Source organism: Ursus americanus, chromosome 21, assembly GCF_024610735.1.
Source record: "Ursus americanus isolate L20-20 chromosome 21, mUrsAme1.1.p, whole genome shotgun sequence".
Taxonomy (NCBI): domain Eukaryota; kingdom Metazoa; phylum Chordata; class Mammalia; order Carnivora; family Ursidae; genus Ursus; species Ursus americanus.
The window spans coordinates 10983286-11004168 of record NC_142147.1 but is presented as its reverse complement, the minus strand read 5'-3'; the positions used below and the strand labels follow the sequence as shown (position 1 = coordinate 11004168).

The 20883-nt window shown below is 35.1% G+C and overlaps 1 protein-coding gene across 11 annotated transcripts in view; it reads right to left on the bottom strand.

The window, feature by feature from the left end:
• The window catches only part of CHD9 (chromodomain helicase DNA binding protein 9), a 213222-nt gene that overhangs the window by 125708 nt on the left and 66631 nt on the right, over positions 1-20883 (bottom strand). For 9 of the 11 annotated variants that reach the window (XM_045806780.2, XM_045806778.2, XM_045806783.2 and 6 more), the window contains one exon: positions 11326-12946. In XM_045806780.2, the coding sequence (XP_045662736.1) occupies positions 11326-12783 (1458 nt within the window). In that variant the 5' untranslated portion in view covers positions 12784-12946. Of the gene's footprint in view, positions 1-5040; positions 8626-11325; positions 12947-20883 lie in introns of those variants that run through there. The other 2 variants (XM_045806788.2, XM_045806789.2) reach the window with 2 other exon arrangements.

Below are 20883 nucleotides of genomic sequence, written 5' to 3'. Positions count from 1 at the left end.
TGTCTCCAGGATTTCCTTCCATGCTGCTGACACCCTGACACTTCGAATGCATCTATAGGTGACTCCAACCACTTCACAACCACCACTTTCCTAAGAGAGATTATAAAATACCATGGATTGAAAGATGCATCCCAGTTTCAGAGGTCTTAAAATATGAAAGACGTGAATCTTGCAGATGAAATAAAACAGTCTTAATCCTAAAAAAAAAAAAAGTGTATTCCCTCACAAAGATGGTACATAAATGTTCATAGTGCCTCTATTCATAATAATCCCAAACTAGAAACAACATCTTCCAAAAAGCAAATGGATAAATAAATCGTGGTATATTCATATAATGGAATACCATTTAACAATAAAAAGGAATGAACTACTATACGTGCAACGACTGGATGAATCTCAAAACAACTACGCTGAGTAAAAGAAACCAGATAAAAAAAGAGTACATGCTATATTATTCCATGTGTATAAAATTCTAGAAAATGCAGTGACAGAAATCAGATCAGTGGTTACCTTTGGTGGGGATGGGGTGGGAAATGGAAGAAAGGAGCAACAGGAAACATTTTAGGGTAATGAGTATGTTCATTATCTTTTTTTTTTTTTTTTTTTTAAGATTTTAGTTACTCATCTGTGAGAGAGAGTGCATGCGTGAGAGCATGAGCAGGGGGGAGGGGCAGAGGGAGAAGACGACTCCCCGCCGAGCAGGGAGCCTGATGTGGGGCTTGATCCCAGGATCTGGAGATCATGACATGAGCCGAAGGCAGACGCTTAACCCACTGAACCAACCAGGTGCCCCAAGTATGTTCATCATATTGATCGTGATGATGGTATGACTGGTATATACACTTCAAAATTTAGCAAACTGTACACTTTAAATATGTGCAGTTCATTATGTCAATTTTATCTAAATAAGGCTGAAAATTTGATACAGAAAACAAATAGGTAAACAGATACAGAGTATAAGACTAAAAACATACACTGTGCGTTAGTGTGCCAACTTTACCTCAATAATAATAAAAAAAGTCTGAAAGCATAGATTCCCCCAAATATAAAGAGGGATTATTTCTAGTTGGTGTGATGAAGGATGACTTTCCTTGCTTGTGCTTTCTAAATTTTCTCCAAATACATTCAATGAACATGTTTTACTTTTGTATTGTCAAATGTCTCTCTCTTCACATATGAGGCAGTCAGTAGATGCCAGAGATAAATCACTTTCATTAATAGATTTGAACTATTACAAATTCCCAAAGAAGCACATGAAAATATCTTACAAAGCTACATAAACTAATATTTTCGTATCTGCTACCAGTTTAGATTATTTATGTATTAGTCTAGGCATACACTGCTGATAATACATTATTTGGGAGGTTCATATCTATTTATTATAAGGGTTTTATCTCCCATGTGAGTTACAAAAAAAGCAGAATGCCTACCATACTGTCTTATATATGTCAGGTATTAAAAATATATTTGTTGAATTCAACAATAAATGAATATCATATAGACAAAAGTGCCTTAAAATTACAACTACCTCAGTGCTTGGCACAGCACGTCTTCAAAAATTTGTATTCATCTTTTTAAAAAACTTAAATCCCTCTGTTCAATATAAATTTAACCTAAATCAAATGCCAAGCAAGGACCACTTCTTATTTCACACACAGCACAGCACCACACAAAAATCATAAGGGTTCACAAAGTACTTATGAAACTGAATCAAAAATTTCCGGAATTTGTACATATGATCACAAGCTTCCAACACAAAACACAGCTAAGAAATTACACAATAATACTCTGAGATGTCATGGCATGACATAGGATAAACAAAGAAAACGAGTTCCTTAAAGGAATGGCTGATTCCAGGTCTGAGGGAAATTTAAAACATCTTCTTTCACCAGAAAATAGGAAATAATTAGAGACTGATGAGGACATGTTAAAAAAGGCTTGGAGTTGGTCTGAAAGGATTCCCACTGGTCAAATATTAAAAAAAGAACAAGCATTGCAGTGGCTTATAACATATTTAATGTTTTTCTAAATCCATGGGTCCAACCCTTGATAGAAAAATTTCACTTACTAAAATGGGACAAACTTCATGCTTCTTAATGTAATTCAATAGAAGTACACAAAATCATCTATGTACACTGTTATCAAAAAAAGAATGTTTAAGTTCTTTATGAAGAAACAATTAGACAAAACAAGCAACTGGCCTGTACTTTTAAAAAAATGTCAATGTCAGGAAAGAACAACAAAAAGGCCCAGAAAATCTGTATTAGGTTAAAGATTTAGGGGGACAGAACAACTAAATGCATTGCCTGGCTCTTGACTGGATCCTGGATTTAAAAACAAACATCTCTAAAGAATATTACAGGATAATTTAAGAAATTTGAATTTGGATTGTATGGATTTGTATAGGATTGTATTGGATTATACAGCATGATATTTACTCTTACTATCTGTTAATTTCTTGATTGTGATAAAAGGATTGTACTCTTGTGGGAGAATATACCTGTTCTGAGGACAGCCATGTTAAAGTATTTGGAGGTAAAGTGTCATGATATCCTGTTACTGGTGATGCTAAGTTTTATCACTTAGTAAAAGTACCTTTTATTGAAAATAAAAAAAACCAAGAAGGCAAATGTGGCAAAAATTAACAATTAGTGAGTCTATGTGAATGGGAATATGGATGTTCACTGCATTATTCTTTCACCTTTTCTGTAAGTTTAAATTACTTTTCCAAAATAAAAAGTTAGAAAAAATAAATGATAATTTCAAAATAAACGGCCTGAAGAAATTCATAACACTGACATTTCTAATATTGCTGAAGCTGATTTGGACCCATTTTTTTTTCTTGTAAAATAACAAAAGTACAGGCCTACTCTTAGAAGTCTCTATTTGTACTTTTAGTACTTAGCACAGCACCTGATACACAAATGGGTGCTCAAGGAACACGTGCTGTTTCTGTAAGCAGTTAGTAGTGGTCTGATTTTATTTTATTTTATTTTTTAAAGATTTTATTTATTTATCTGACAGAGAGAGACAGCCAGCGACAGAGGGAACACAAGCAGGGGGAGTGGGAGAGGAAGAAGCAGGCTCCCAGCGGAGGAGCCTGATGTGGGGCTCGATCCCGGAACGCCAGGATCACGCCCTGAGCTGAAGGCAGACGCTTAACAATGGAGCCACCCAGGCGCGCCCAGTAGTGGTCTGATTTTAGACAGGTTGTTTTCCCTCCCAACACTTTAAATACTTGGTCTGCAAATTCTGGGAAATATTAGTAACTTGCATACACCCCACATTATTACTAAAAGACTCAAATAACGTTAACAAAACCACTTTTCAAAATACTATGCAAATGTTATTAATATTTCTATCTCTAATCATACTCTTAATGTTTACCATGTTAATTTTTTAAAAATTACTTCTAAGTCTCACTTTCATTTGAAGAATTTAGGGGAAAAAAGCCCTAGGATATTTATCTAGCAATGTCATCTTGTAAGTATAATATATCTCTCAGTAACTAGTTATGTCTTTTTTTGAAAACAAAAACAAAAACAAAAAACAGTGCTCAAAGTTGAATACATAGTACCGTTTTGTAAGACTTTAGCAATAGTTTGTAACAAATTTAAGTAGATTAGAAGCTCAAAAGGGCCTGCTTTCTTGACTCTGCCATTTACAAAACCAACTGGACTTGAACAGTTGTATATTATACGCACATACATTATTATATGTATGTGAAGAATCAAATAATGACAGATTGCTAAGATGTCAGGGAACAAGGAGCTAACCTAGAAACTACGACACCTCCTTTAAACAGGATACATCAAGGAAATTAATTTTTTGTAAATCACTCATTCCAAGTCACCTAGCTGGAGGGCTAAGGGAAAGTGCTGGAAACCACTGTTCAACAAAACTGAATCAGAAATGAAAAGAGAACAGCTCTGAAATTATAATATAGATCAACGGGAAAGTATGATGTAATTTTCTATGTGAGTCCTTCAAAAGCAAAGGACCATATTGTTCATTTTCACAACCTCATGGCCAGCATAATCTCATATACCTGGGAGACATATAGTAAATTCCGAACAAATAAATGCATTAAAAACATAACATTTCCAAAACACAGATGTTATGTAAAATTCAGTATATATAATTTATACCTACATTTGACAAATAACAAGGGTGCATTTTTTAAGACTAAAGATAGAGTTAAAAACTTACAACACATTAAGAGCTACACACACCAAATAAACAAAGAAACAAAAAATCCCAAAACTTAATGTATTTCTCAACTGCAGACAACCAGTTATAACTGTATTTTATAATACAACACAGTAAATGTAAATGTCTGACCACAGTGTGGTATCACTCTCATTTCTGATCACTCTTAAAACACTGTAGCGTTTAAACTATGAAAGGAATCTGCTAACTAGTTAGCAAGCAAGTTATGACTTATCTAATACTGTTTTTGCTTTTTTTTTTTTTTTTTTGTATTTGAGAATAGAGTAAAATCTTGTCCAGCTCCAAAATCCTATGATTTCATGAAATGGTCAATGTAAACTTGTACTGCCTTCTGGTACACAAACCTGAAAAGAAAACCTGTAGGAAAAAAACTTGCTTTAAAGATTGCTCTCCTTTTGTAATTCTCAAGGTATTACTTGCATAATAAATGTGCAAGGTATTATTTGCATAGTTGAGCAGAGCGAATTACCAGATTTTATTTAACTGAAACTGCAGTCCAAGTTTCCCAACTATGCACTTACTCTTTTCATATGTTACCCACAATGCATTGTATTAAAATATTTCCTTAATCTAAAATAATCTCAGCCCAAATACCCAAATGAAGAAACCTGATCACCCATACTGAAGTACTCCAAAACAACTGTGTTTTCATGTTATCATAATAGGTAAAAAGTTTGATGGCTCAGGAGCTCTAACGCATTGTTCACAATTTCAGACACTAAGAATAAGTAAATGACTGAGTCGTCCTAAAATAGTTGGGAGTGCACCTCATCAATAAAATTAAATACAACAAAATTTTGTTAGACCTACTTTGAAGTTTGGCTTGGATCTCATGCTCTTCACATACTGCACTAATCCACAAATTTCTCACCAACTGCTGCGTCTTCCCCACCCCTGGAATTCACTTCCTGTTCACCTCTCACCCTTAAGTATGCATGCTAGAGGTCAATAGCCTTAAAGCTACTGTGAAAAACTGGAGTTTCTGTTACTCTGATTCTTGGCAGGCAGTGCAGAGCTCAAGTCTTCTACAATTTATAGTATATGGTTTAATAATTAAGATTGTATTTTACAACTAGCTAATATATACAAATTTCCCCACTCGAATAGAATATTTTAATCCTGAGGACATGACAGAAATGTCAAAACCAAAAACTAGTCCACTTTGAGAAAAAAAGAAGTAACTAAATGGGAAATTCCTGTACAGAATTTCTCTTTAGTGTTTTTGGCTTAGACAACTAAGAATTGTGAAACTTCTTATAAGCAATACCATGCCAAATGCATAGATTTAAGTAAACTCGGATAAATAGAGGCATGGTATTTTATAAGATTTTTAATTAGTTCAAGGAGACAATCTAAAAATTCCTTAGTTTTTTTTCTTCTTTGTGCCTAGAGCATAAGTGGAATAACAAGTTTTTTAATTGTTCATATATCTTACTTTTTTGACTTAGGAAAAGTTACCACTGGGAGAAAAAAAAAAAACCTAGCAAAGAGCTTGGGATCCTCTGAGTTCAATGAGTATGAGCAACATACAGTGAATCCCTTGCTTTAGTTTTACATAGATTTTCCTCTCTCTCTCTCTTTAAAGATTTCATTTATTTATTTATTTATTTTAGAGGAGAGCACGCATGCACGAGAATGGGGGGAGGGGCAGGGGAGAGGGAATCTCAAGCTGACTCAGTGCTGAGTGCAAGAGGGGTTTGATCCCACAACCCTGATATTATGACCTGAGCCAAAATCAAGAGTCTGACGCTTAACTGACTGAGCCACCTCGGCGCCCCTCCTCTCTTTAAAAACAACTTTACTTATACACAAAATTAGCTATGTTTCTGCTTAAGATAATTTTCACCTATCTAATGTGTTCCAATAGACTTTTAAGTAAGTGGGGATTCTTACCATTACACATTTGAACATACCAAGACCTCCCTAATAAAACTCTATTTCTCTTAATCTTTTCCTAATCACGCATTCTACCACCATCACCATTGCCCTCTGGGGGTCAGAGGGGGAGCCGTATAATTAAAGAATTTCATGCTTAATAGAATATATTTCAACTATCTGGAAAATTCACTCATCTATAATTAATCCCTGACATTGCTGGATAGCAGAGAACTTGTCATATTTCTTTTCCTTTCTTCGTTATTTGTAATCACCACTCAGGAGCTAAATAGGCAATACTGTCCTGCAATAAAACCCAAAATTACAACCACAGAATCTTAAGAGTTGAAAAGAACCTATCAATGTAGTCCATTTTACACTCACTATAGGACTTCTTTCTATGACCCATCTGAACCATTCTATTTACCTGCTTTCATTGAAAGAGATTTATTTCAAACTTCTTCCTTAATATCACACGATGGTCTGCTTTTCTGTGACTTTCACTTAGTAGGCCTATTTCTGACCTCGTTCTTCAAACACTTGAAGATAATGATCGGGTTTACCTTTAGGGCATTTGTTATCATCTTATACACAATTTTATAAAAAAAAGTCTCAACACTTTAGGAAGCAATAGCTGTTTCGGTTAACTACTTCTCTTTGCTTCGGGGTTGTTTCTCCGATATAGCCAGAAAACATGAGATGCATGTTCTTTTCCAGTTAAAGATTCTAAAGCAAGTTTTTGCCTCATCAGGATAGATTTTTGAAAGGAGGAGGGAGTGAGTAGGGAAAAATCATTTAGTATACTATTGCTACATATTACAATGTATTAACATACTTTGAAGGAAAGTGAAAGTGCTTAGGACCACATACAATGGCATCAAACTTGGTTTGAATCTAGTCTTGGCCACTGGCTATCTCCACTCTGGCTGTGTGATTTGGGGTATACTACTTAACTCCTCTGCACCTCAGTTTCCTCCCATGGAAATTCAAGGAAATAACTATAACCAAATAAAAGGACTGTTGTGAGGGATCAATGTGTTAATATGTTAAGTTCTTAGAATAGTGCTTGGCACAAAGTTAAGTGCTGTATGTGTTAGCCATTAAAATTTTTGCTATTGCTGTGCACCTACTTTAAATTGGATTATTATGGTAATATATGCAAGAAAAATATAAAGATATTTTAATTAAACTTGATTCAGATTTTTCCAGATCTCAATAACAACCTTATTTTTTACATGGTACTTTAGCAACCTTACAATGGTAAACTATTCAGCCATTCAAAATTATTTTCAGAAAAATAGGTAATGATGCAAAAAATGTCTGCAACATATTAATTGGAAGGTTTAAAAAGCCATTTGCCAAAAACATGAACTGTAATGATTCCAACTTAATTTCTTAAAAGGGCAAAAATATGTCGGTGGAGGACAGGGATGAGATCTCACTAGAAACTCATACAGAAAATGTCAACAGTGGTATCTTTGGTATGATACTACAACTTATATTTCATTTGTTTGTTTTCTATATGGTCCAATTTTTTAATAAGCACATATTAAATTTTTTATCAGAAAATAATCCATTGTTTTAAAATGTGTCTTACATAGGTTGTTCAAACCTGTCTTTCTCTACTTTCTTTAAAAGCCTATAAGTAATATAGGTTCCCTATCTTCAGGAAGAAAATGAAATAAAAATGAAAGATACTAAAGAAAGTAATGAATTCATCGGAGTACAAAGCCAACAAGGAATTATGTGTCATTATGTATATGCTAAAATTCTATTTTCTGTTTTGATTGCTATTTCAGCTATCCCACATATTTTTCTCTGCTATCGAAATTTTACATTAAGTTGAATTTATAAACATCGAGAGATCACATAATGCTCTGTTATTTCTACTTCACAAATAAGACAAAAAATGCAAGATTTTGTATTACAAAATAGCAGAAAGTGTTTGTCACAAGGGAGCAATGAAAAGTTTATAGTATTTTTTTTCTCAAAATTCCTTTGCTTTAAAAATTACACATGAAAACAAGGCTCATATTTTCTGTACTATGTTTAGTGAGCACTTAAATTTAGGAACACTTGCTATAGCTTCTTACCTTTTTTCTTTTCTCTTTTTTAGTGGTAAAATTCTAGAGTCCATTATAGAATAAATGTTCTCAGCAATATTCACTGTTTTTAATGACTGACACAGACTTAGAGTACTTACTTTAAGACATTTGAAATTATCTCCACAACCACCCCACCTCAGTTGGGAAATACGAAAAAGCAAGGCCTAGAAGTATTCTTTACATATCCAACATTCTCATTGAAGCTTTCTAGAATTCTGAATAGAGTGCCATCTTGAATATTCACAGTAGGTTAAAGAATATCTTGTTTTGGCTATAATAAAATGTATCTCATTTTTTGATTTTGATACACCAGAAATTATGCCACTTTATTTTTTTTTTAAGATTTTATTTATTTATTCGACAGAGTTAGAGACAGCCAGTGAGAGAGGGAACACAAGCAGGGGGAGTGGGAGAGGAAGAAGCAGGCTCATAGCAGAGGAGCCTGATGTGGGGCTCGATCCCATAATGCCGGGATCACGCCCTGAGCCAAAGGCAGACGCTTAACCGCTGTGCCACCCAGGCGCCCCTGCCACTTTATTTTTTAATCTCTTAACATCTATACATATTTAGCAATGCTAATTTAGTCTGAAATGAAATTACTGCAATTAAGACAGTTAAAAAAAAACAAACCTAAGAGAAAAAAACTTATTTCCATAGAATTTGGGGAAAGACCATAATAATGTAAGAAGAACTCCTTATTAATATAACATCTTTGCTATGTAATAACCATAGCCATCCAGAATACTCCAAAAATTACATAGGCAAAAAATCTGTAAAGCTCTGCCAAAATTTGTGATATATTATACATATTCAATCATTCGAATTTCACATATTTAGGATATGTGACCTATAATTCAGTACATATAAAACCTATACACAATCCATAAAACTCAATCATAATATAATCCTCTACCTTCTCTACCAAATCCATCCCTCCTCTTCACCCCCACAATCAACAATTTCCAATCATCATTCTTAACACTAAGAAATAATAGTAAACTTGATAATAGCTTTCCAACAAGTCAAAAAAGTATCCCAAGCCAACTGCCTTTTATCTGTTTTTGAACATCTAACATAAAGAACAAGAAGTTAGCAAAACAACACAAACACTGAAAAAAAAAAGGTAAGTACATTTAAATAAAGCCTAATTTATCAGTAGAATAAGATGATTTATGAAAGGTTGCTTAGGATGGGTCTAAAATAATGCCATCTACATGCTAGCATTGAGAACTACTTTAGTTATTTATAATTATCCTTTACTCATTCCAAATTTATAACTTATTTTAAAGCCAGTAGAACATGTTTAGGAAAATATGAATTAAAGAAAAACTAAAATGATGAAAAGGCCCTGGAAAAATAAAAGTATAAAGTAAATAAATTTCAGGCTTCACACCTTCAAGCATACGCTACACAAAATGACTAGTTCCAACCAGTCAGAAATCGAGGTATTAAGTGGGTAGATGACCCTAGGTTCAAGCAGTACAGGTTTTTTCCCAGGGTCCTTCTAAAGAAGATGCTTTATCCTCTTCCAGTAGAGGGAGCAAAATCATAATATTCTACTCAGGCCACAAAAGAGGAGGGAGGGTTTAAGAGTGCCTTTTAAATATCTTAAAATCAATCTAGACATTTCAAAAAATGTGCTGAAAATACCATTTGAAGCAGGAATAAAACCAAGCCAAAGGAAAAGATAAAGATTTTATCTTCTTCAAACATTTCAAGGCTTTGAGATGAATAAATGGTCCCTAAATGTTTAATTTCAAGTACTGTGATATATTACACTGTCCACCAGATTTCACAGGTAACCAAGGTACTGAAGCATTTTAGGAATTCTTAATTTAATAAGATTCAGACAAATGATAAAATATTACATTAAATCCATTTTTATTATAGAAACAACATAGTAACATGACAATAACTATAGAAAACAAAGGAAAGTATAATTGTACTACCCTAAAACTATCTCCTTTTAATATTTTTTTCTGTATACATATTTTCATACTGCTATGGAAAAAAAGTATAATTATAAAAACATTAATTAAGTGCTTACTATATGCTAGGCACAGTTCTCAGTACTTTCACATATTATAACCCCTTTAATCCTTATCAAAGCCCTATTAAGTAGATCCTGTTAGTATTTCACATTTACAAGATGAGGCAAATGAGACAGAATGAAATTCTCTAACTAGCTAAAAGTCATACAGCTAACAAGTAAGAGTAGTCAAGATTCTAACCCAGGTAGTCTGGTACCTGAGCCTGTACTCTTAACCACTTTACTGTTATCTTAATTTTGAATTATGCTTTTCCTCCATCACTAACATATTGTCAGTGTTAGTCTTTAAACTTTTTAATGCCTGTAACAGTCCATCTAACATGCTATGATAATAAACTATGATGCTTCCAGTTGTCCTGTATAGACAGTATAAGATAAATATCTTTGGGTATATTACTTTTGCTATGCTTGGGTTATTATAATAAAGTATTTTTATGTTCAAATTCACCATCAAACTGTTTTCCAAAATATTTGTATCAAGTAACAAAGCTATATAAGTTCCAATGTCACCATAAATTTGCCAGCATTAAGATTAACAAAAATTTTTTTTCTAATACATAAAAATAAAACCATGCTGCATATTGAATTATTAAAGTTGCATATTATTCTCAATGTTCCGTTTACTAACTCAACTTACCCTTTTGTGAATTCCAGCTCCTATGCTTTATTTAGTTACCAAGTAAAGTCCTAAAAATTTGCTTATCAATTTATACAAGCTCTTTATAGGAATATTTGTGATAAAATGTTCCCAGTCTACTGTTTGTTTATCTTTTAATTATGGTTAAGTTTCCATTTTTGGTAATAAATCATTCTGTTAAGGGCAATTATAATTGAAAGTTACAAAAAAGGTCTTAAACCTTGTAATTTTCTAAATATAGAAGTTAATGTATTGCTTTGGGTACATCAATAAGTCACTTTCAAATATAAGACTGTTAAGGCAATAGAAACTATGTCAAAATATGCCTAAGTTTGAGAAATCCTGGATATGTCTCACATAAAATTAACTCAAAAAAAAAAAAAAAAGCCCATCCTATCCCAAATTGCCAAAATAAAAGAGCCACATACCTGTCGCTGTAAATATAGGCGATTTCTGTCATGTAAATGCTGATGATTGGAAAGTGAAGAGTGCCAACTCCGAGCCTGACTATGCAGCTGTGTTTGAGCCATATCCGAAGGCCGAGTTACAAGATGTGAAGTAAACTGCCGTTCAAGGTCATGATCTAAAACATGACTTGAATGATCTTGTCCAAATGCTGCCTCATCAAATTGGGGAAGAAGACCCTCCTGGAGGAGATCTTCTGGGTCAAGTCCTGTGAATGGCTCAGTCTGAGACTCCACTTGATGAAGTAAATTCTCTTCTAAAGACGAAAAGCCATTAGTTTCCACGTGATCGTTGAAATGGCCCATTTGAGTTCCTGAGTCAACAGGATCTGGGAAGTTCATGTGCACAGGAGATAATTTTGAATTGCTATAATTACCCTGAGGATGTGATGAATGCAACATTTGGAAATTATTTGAATTCAACGATGTATTGGGATTTAGCATATGCTGAGTGGATTCTTGTTTGATTCCCCGATGAGGTGAAAAGGAGTTACTTCCGGTAAAATCAGATAAAGTCTGATTTGTATGATTAGGTGCAAGTACTGCAGAGGCCTGCAGAAGACTGTTTGGTGAGACGTGATTACTGGAAAAGGAATAATGTGAAGAAAACTGCTGTGAATTACTGACAGAACAAGAAGTCATATTTGGAGAGGGTCCATTGAAATTCCCTTCTTGATGACTGCTACACTTGAGGAAGTGAACTGAAGGATTTGACGTTTGGGAAAATTGCTGCATTGAAAGAGACTGTTGCGACGTAGATGCATTAGGGATTTGTGATGGGTGGTTAACACTGACTCTGTGTGGACCGGAAACATTAACATCCATAAAATTTTTAGACTGGCTGAGAGAATTCTGCCCTGGGTTAAGATTATTTCTGTTTTGTTGTGAGCGTAGTGAAGTGCACTGTGTTTGTTGCTCACCAGCCTGAAATAAGGCAAAGTCATGGTGTACCACAAAGCTTTTATTTTGATGCATAGAGTGAGAATGTCCTTGTTGGTGAAAAGGAGACCCATTTTGATTGGAAATGCTGGTAGCTGTCTGATGGCCCCACATTGGACTGCCATCTGCTACATCTGGAAACAAACCATTGGGCTGGTTTTGGGGGTGGATCGGAGAACAATTAAACTGAGAGTGTGGAGATAACACATGTTCAGCTGGGCTACCAAAAGGCTGATTGACTTGGTGAAATTTCATTGAATCAAACTGATTTAACTGCTCATAATCAGTTATCTTCTGATGTGTTGGAGTACCTTGTACATGGTTCAGTGAGTCTATGTGCAAAGGTTCAAATTCTGCACCCAAGTTCAATTCATCAACGAGTGAAACAGGTCCTGGCTGTACAAATGCATCATCTGACAAACCTTCTAAGGTCTCACCAAAAAGATTGGCATCATCAAAAAAGTCCATCATTGGATCTGTCATCTTGAAAACTCCAGTGACAATCTGGGCTATTCACCAAATGAAGTATATTCAGCTTCTGTGTGGTGGATATTATTGGATCATTTCCAAAGGTCATCAACTAATCCGAAACAGGTCAATGTCCATTATTGCTCTAGATAATGACATGTCATGAAGTGTCAGAATCCTAGGAAAATAAGAAAAACAAAGTTTAATGATGAGTATTCATTACAGTTCTACAAGGTTTACATATGATTTAAAAAACACAATCTCAGTATACAGTATTTTTTGGTAGAATGATTAAAAAATTGCAAAAAGCTCATTAATATTCCCCCAAGGAAAAAAACGCTGGTGCACAGGACATGACTGTATGCATTTGAAAGTAACAATGCATATTACTTCACTTTCAAGTTCATATATACATATGTACACACACACACATATACAAATATACACACATATATTTTCTTAAGTAGGCTCTATACTTAGTGTGGAGACCAACGTAGGGCTCGAACTCACAACTGTGAGATCAAGGCCTGAGCCGAGACCAAGAGTCAGATGCTCAACCGACTGAGCCACCCAGGTGCCACTGAAGTTCATATATTTTGATGACAGAATGTAAACTCTAGAATGGTATGTCAGACTCTCGCCTATACCACGAAATGACCATCGTTTCCCAGCAGCTCTGACATGTTTAAAATACATATGTATTACACTTCGAAGTAATGTCTTGTTAAAATAGATGACATCAGATCTTCTCAGATTAGTGTGTTGTGATATTTTGCTTTAGACCTCTTGAGCAGATAAATCTTATTGTTTCATATAGTATATGTGGAAATACATCAAGAAGAACAATTGTAGGGGGTGCCTGTGTGGCTCGGTCAGTTGGGCATCTGACTCGGTTTCAGCTCAGGTCACAATCTCGTGGTCATGGGATTGAGCCCAGTGTCGGGCTCTGCGCTCAGTGTGGAGTCTGCTTCAGATTCTCTCTCCCTCCCGCTCACTCTCTCTCTCTCTCTCTCTCAAATAAATAAAATCTTTTAAAGAAAGAACAACAACAATTGTATGAGATCATGTTAAACTGGGCCAAATGAGACGAGTTAGCCATCTCGTCAGCTGACAGACAGTGCAGACAGGTGATACGTTGGGGATGTTCCCACATATTGTTACCACGGTTCTGTTGCTCACCTACATGGAAGATCAGCCTTCCTGACAGCCAACTGATTTAGATATTCATGTAGCAAAAGCAAGGACCTTCCTGTTAATGGTCGTATTCATTACTTTGTCCCTAAATCTCCCCCTTGCCCCATTAAATCATTTGGAATATAAATATTGCTTATTTACTAAACTGTGTAAATAAATGTGTGGTGACAATCAAGCTGAGGCAAAAATAAACAGCAGTTTGAGCTAAGCAATGAATTAGTCTTATGATAGTCTGAAGAGAAAAAATGATTACATTTACATGAATATATGTATGTACACACACACACACACACACACACACACACAATTTATGTGTGGAAAGGATCTAATAGGTTACTTGTTAATATGAAATGGCTAGCTAATTTTGTTCCAGGCCTGTATCATTCCAACCATTTTTAACAAAGGTGATTTATGGCTCTGCCCTCCTGTCTTCCCTAGAGAACCACGAATGAAGGTTCCTGTTGCTCTACATATTAGTTTAATTAAACATTAGCAAAGGTCTAAGAAACTTTTCCAGGACATCTATTTTGGGAGGTCCATATTAGGAAATAGAAATTTCCCAAACAAAATGCTCACTATTTTAATGCAGAAATACTTTTGAAAAATTCCAAGAAAAACTACCAAAGTCAATGTTAATTTTAACTGGAAGCTCACTTATTATCAATCGCAATGGTATGTATCTAAGTCCTTTAACAAATATATGATTTTAGAAGAAGTAAAATACAAAAAAAGTTATTTTTCCAGATTTTATAATTAAGAGAGCAGATGAAAGGCTATCTGGTCTGAACTGAACAAGGCCATTAGCAAAATATAAGATAGGTTAAATCACTTCTCTGGAACGTATCTTAGTTTCCACTTCAGACTCCAGACTAGGGAACATGTATGTACGTGTAAGTTATTAATCAGGAAAGCAATGTCTTATGCTTTTACATGGTTGTATGATTATTTATCAAGAGGAACACACAAAAAAAGAAATACAATGAAAGTTACCAAATCCAGTATGTCATCAAATATGAGGTACATCATTAGTTGATATAATGTAAAAAAAAAAAAAAATGCTGCCAGTTAAACTATGGCACTCTACCATTTCTAAGGTTTTTAGACTTAGTCTTATTCCAAAGGATTTGAATTTGAGGTACTCTGCTTGGTCCATAAAATACTTAATCGTTGTTCTGTAAGTAAATGTGAATTGCTGCCGTTACTTCAACAACAAATACTTCACTAATATTAAATTTATGCTCTGCTACTCTGTTTCTGTGCCTCCCTGCATAATCAATAACTTTTTGGCTAAATACTGAAAAATAGTGTATTTTTTTAAAAGACATTTTAGGGGCACCTGGGTGGCTCAGTCGTTAAGTGTCTGCCTTTGGCTCAGGGCGTGATCCCAGGGTCCCGGGATTGAGCCCCACATCGGGCTCCCTGCTCCACCGGGAGCCTGCTTCTTCCTCTCCCACCCCCCTGCTTGTGTTCCCTCTCTCACTGGCTGTCTCTCTCTGTCAAATAAATAAATAAAATCTTAATAAATAAATAAATAAATAAAAGACATTTTAGGGGCACCTGGGTTCAGTGCCCAACTCTTGATCTCAGCTCAGGTTGATCTCATGGTTGTGAGTTCGAGCCCTGTGTTGGGCTCTGTGCTGGGTGTGGAGCCTACTTAAAAAAAAAAAAAAAGACATTTTAAATAACAAACGTGTAGTAGTAATGTACATAGCCCAACTGCTGATGGCAATATAAATAACTATGACTAAGTATGCGTACACACAGACAAGTACTCCACGACCGCCACATGGCAGACAGATACTGACTGAGACACATCCCAATTTCAGAGATTTTTTTTTAAGATTTACTAATTTATTTGAGAGGGAGAGGGAGCGAGTGGAGGGAGAGGCAGAGAGAGAGGGAGAGAATCTCAAGCAGACTCCACACTGAGTGCAGAGCCCAACGCAGGGCTCAATCTCACAACCCTGAGATCACAACCTGAGCTGAAACCAAGAGTCAGACGCTTAACTGAGTGAGCCACCCAGGCGCTGCCCAATTTCAGAGATATTAAAAGTGGAAAAAATATGCTTCCTAGAATGATTAAAGTGACTTCTTGAATAATTAGAATGTATTACTTCAAGAATTCAGAACCTACAACTATAAAAATCTACTGCTCAACTGAATGTTGAAAGTAAATTATTGGAAGGATATGACATTAATTCACATATTTCTATTTATTGTGATTAACAGTGAACTTAAACATAAACATAAAACATTCTGAATTTATACAGATTTACTACATGCTTATACATTTATTCTTAAAAAACAGTTAAAGAATTTTTAGGAGTCTGCTCTGGAAATAAACATATGATGTATCAGAGCAGTAATATTCCATATAGGAAAGAACTGGTATAGGCCTTGAATTTTTATACATGATGGTAGACTGTGCTAAGGCAGTGTTTCCTACGTGTATGTAACCTGAGGCTTACCTAAAATAAGGGAGAAGTAAAAATTTTAATTAAGAAAACAATTTTGCTGTTTTCTCATCCAATAAACATTTATTGATAAAGAACTTCCAGGCACTTAGATGATGAGTAATAACCGATCTTGGAAGAGGAATTTGGAAATGTAAACAGCACATTATCAATACATGTTACTTGTGCTGACTTTTAAGTCAGTACGTAAGAGGAACATCTTATGATTAAGAAAATGAATATAGATACCAACACTAAGAAGATACACATTCTGTATGTGACAAGATATTTGTAAGTAGTCGACTTCAGTTATAGAAATAGACTAAAGGCGAACTATGAAAAAATGCCCATAAAATCTCATAAAGCCATATTTTTTAATAGTTTATTCTACAATTACACAATGCTCATGTAAGTTCCACTTAAAGATCTATTGTTGTAATTCATTCTGTAAAGGAACCATTTTCTAGCTTTATGAAAATATCACGTCAATCTAATTTTAACTTGGTATTTAATCAAGCAAATACTTATGGACTGTCCATTACTGCCAAAGCAACTTTGCAGAAACTACAAAAGTTTCTGCCCTCAGGAAGTTCAGAATCTAAATGGATGAGGCAGGGGGTAATGCACAAGAAAAGCACATTATATATTGAATAAAATATGGTAATTGTGGCTTAAGAGAGGTACAAGCTCATCTATAAGATAATTTATAAAGAGAAGAGAACATACTTGGCAAGTTATTCAGGAAAAGCTTCTTGGAACAGTTCGCATTTGAGGGAGTCTTCTAAAAGGACTGGAAGGGAAGGCCAAAGACTTCAGGAATAAAGAAGTGGCAGCAAGGGAGGAAGTACGGATTTAGGGAAGGGGATGACTACTGCAGCGGGCATGCAAACGGAGAAAAGTAAAGAGTAAAGGCAGAAATGGAAGCTGGAGCACTGCTGTAGGGGCCTTATCGATCCAGCACAGTAAAATAAAAATATTTGGGGGACAGAATTCTTTTAAAGTTGAGATGAGTATTTAGAATCAAAATAAGATTACTTCTCGATCTTCATTTCTACATTTATCGATTCCAATGACATGAGGATTGTACATCAATAGAACAGAATCCCTGCCTTCCCAAAGTTCATAATCCAAAGGGGAAGAAAACACGTAAACAAGTAGAGATGTATGCCTTAGCAGAGATGCATACACAGCACGATGTGATATTAGATCACAATTAATTATTTCTGGAAAAGATGGGTAAAGGCATAGAGATGAGGCGACATTTGAACTGGGCCTTCAGAGTAAAAATAAAATCACTGAACATGTTCCCAAGCAGGATTTATATATATATAAACTTACTTTAGTGGTAAATTGACTTCCTGAATGTCTAATAGTTGCTTTTTCTCCAAGACATCTCTGTATTTTCCAAATAAATCCCTCAGTATTTTTCTACTAAATGATTTAGGCTTTCCAGTAAGCTCTACACATTAAAAGTTTCATCCCATTTAATAAAAGCAGCATCGAGCCCTACCAAATTATTCACTTTTCTATTAGTCATCTCCTCAGGATTTCTGTACAGTATTAAGTTTGTGCTACATTAATTTTTACTTTGTTTATGAGCTACCCATAGCTATTTCAAATTTACACTTGGGGAAAATTCAGCTTCAGATTCACCTCCTACAGAAGGCCTCTTCTGACTCAACTCTCTGTCTTGTAACCTGCATACTACAAATAACACTCCATTATAATAATGTATTATATTTTTCTTTTCTCTCCACTAGGCTACATACCCTTGGAGAAAAGGAACACCATGGTCACCTTTGTATCCTAAGTATGTTGCCTAACAGTAGGCACACAATAAATTTCTGCTAAGTCAGTGAGTGACTGCATAGGAATTACAAAGAACATGATAGTTAAATAAAAACAAAACAAAACAAAACATAGACCTGATGGGGTGCCTGGGTGGCACAGTGGTTAAGTGTCTGTCTTCGGCTCAGGGCGTGATCCCAGCGTTATGGGATCAAGCCCCACATCAGGCTCCTCCGCTATGAGCCTGCTTCTTCCTCTCCCACTCCCCCTGCTTGTGTTCCCTCTCTCGCTGGCTGTCTCTATCTCTGTCAAATAAATAAATAAAATCTTTAAAAAAAAAAAACAAAAAACATAGACCTGAGTCTTGGCTCTTCTACCTCCTAGCTGTAGGACTTTGAGAAGATCATATACTATTTGTTTTCATCTGGAAAACAAATAAAAAAAAAAATAGCAACATAAACTATTAACTACAGTCCTGTCTACCTCAAAGGGGAATTATAAAGTACTAAAAAAAGGAAGCAGTAATCCCTATTAGGATAGGAAACAGGTCTTTTACAATCCCCTCACTCTCTTGCATTATTCCTAAAACTGTTAAGAGCACAGTGAGAACTCAAGAAATGCCCAGTGGTGAGGGAGGACATAGCATTTCAGGAACTACTCAAAAGTGTAGTGTAGCCAGAGCATAGTAGTAGCCAGAGATCTCGAGGCAGGCAGCAGTCACATTATCCAAGGCTTTAAATCAGCCATGTTAAGAAATCTGGACTTTATCCTAGAGGCAACAGGGAGCTATTTCACTGTTTAAAATTTCTTCTCTGGTGTTAACACTTGACTAACATTTTTACTGTGGTAAAATTATTATCACTGGTGGCTATTAACATTTGAAGTTATTTTAAGATAGCAAATAGCAACCGTCTCAATGACAGTGACCAAAACACTTAAGCTGTACCCAGAAACATTTTTTAGACTAAAATAATAATGATAGGAGATATCTGTCATTTTAAAGAATATCCTTACTTGGGCGCCTGGGTGGCTCAATCAGTTGAGTGTCTGCCTTTAGTTCGGGTCATGATCCCAAGGTCCTGGGATTGAGTCCCACATCCGGCTCCCTGCTCAGCGGGGAGTCTGCTTCTCCCTCTCCCTCTGCCCCTCCCTCTGCTTGCACTCTCATGCTCTGTCAAATAAATAAATAAAATCTTAAGAAGAAGGAGGAGGAGGAGGAGGAGGAGGAGGAGGAGGGGGAGGAGGAGGAGGAGGAGGGGGAGGAGGGGGAGGAGGAGGAGGAGGAGGAAGAAGAAGAAGAAGAAGAAGAAGAAGAAGAAGATCCTTACTTGGCAAAATAAAAATCTGGCAAATCTGAATTCACCATTTCTTTGTTAAAAAAAAAAAAAAGGTCTATGAACTTCTAGAACTCCTGTTAAGGTATTCAAACTATACTTAAATACCTGTTAAAAAGTTTTTTAAAAGTTCAATTTTCCTCCTGCCTTCCTAGGCATTTACTTCGAGATTGTTTAAAATAACCTAATTATGACAACCTTCAAATTCTTGAAGACTAAGGTCTCCCCTACAGCTTCTCTTTTCAAAGCTACAAGCAAAATATTTCCATCTTATTGAAATGTGAAAAATCCTATCTAAAAAATAAAGCGATACTACAAAATTCCCTCAGATGAATAAAATTGAAAACACAACATAGCAAAACTTTTGAGATAAACCAAAAACAATGCTCTAAGAGAAACTCATAAACAACTACATTAAAAAAATTAATTGATAATCTAACTGTACACCTTAAGGAAATAAGCAAACTAAGTCCAAAGGAAGGAGAAAGAAAGAACGAATGAAGATTAGAGTGGAGATAAATGAAATAAAGAAGAGAAAGACAACAGAGGAAAATCAATGAAATTTAACACTAGTTCTCTGAAAAGATCAACAAAACTGACAAATCTTTAACTAGACTGGCTAAGAAAAGACAGAAGATCCAAATTAGTAAAAACAGAATCAAAAGGGGATATTAATATAGACTTTTACTTTACAATACAGACTTTACAAGTCTACATAAGGACTATATAAGCCCTTTTAATTTAAGAATAGTAAGTCCTTTTTATAGAAGAATATTATTATAAGAATAGTATGAGCAATTGCACACCAACAAATCGGATAAACTTAGATGAAATGGACAAGCTGTATGTCACAGAAGCTACCAAAGTTGATTAGAAAAGAAGCAGAAATCTAAATAAACCTAAAACAAATAAGATTGAATCTGTAATCAAAAACCTCCCAACAAAGAAAAGCCCTGGACCAGACGGTTTTAATGATGAATTCTACCAAATATTTAAAGAATTGACACCAATTCTTCTCAAATTCTTCCACAAAAGTGAGAAGTCAGAAGTACTCTCTAACTTATTTTGTGAACCTAACATTACCCTGATAATGAAGGCAAAGACATCACAAGGGTAAAAACCCAAAACCAAAAAAACAGAACAAGACACTAAAGACTAATATCTCTTATGAATACAGATGCAGAAATTGTCAACAAAATACTAGCAGACCAAATCCAACAGCGTATTATACATATACACATACATACATATACAGTATATTATATGAACAAGTCGGAATTATCCTAGGCATGTAAAGGTAATTAACATACAAAAACCAATGTAATATACTGCATTAACAGAATAAA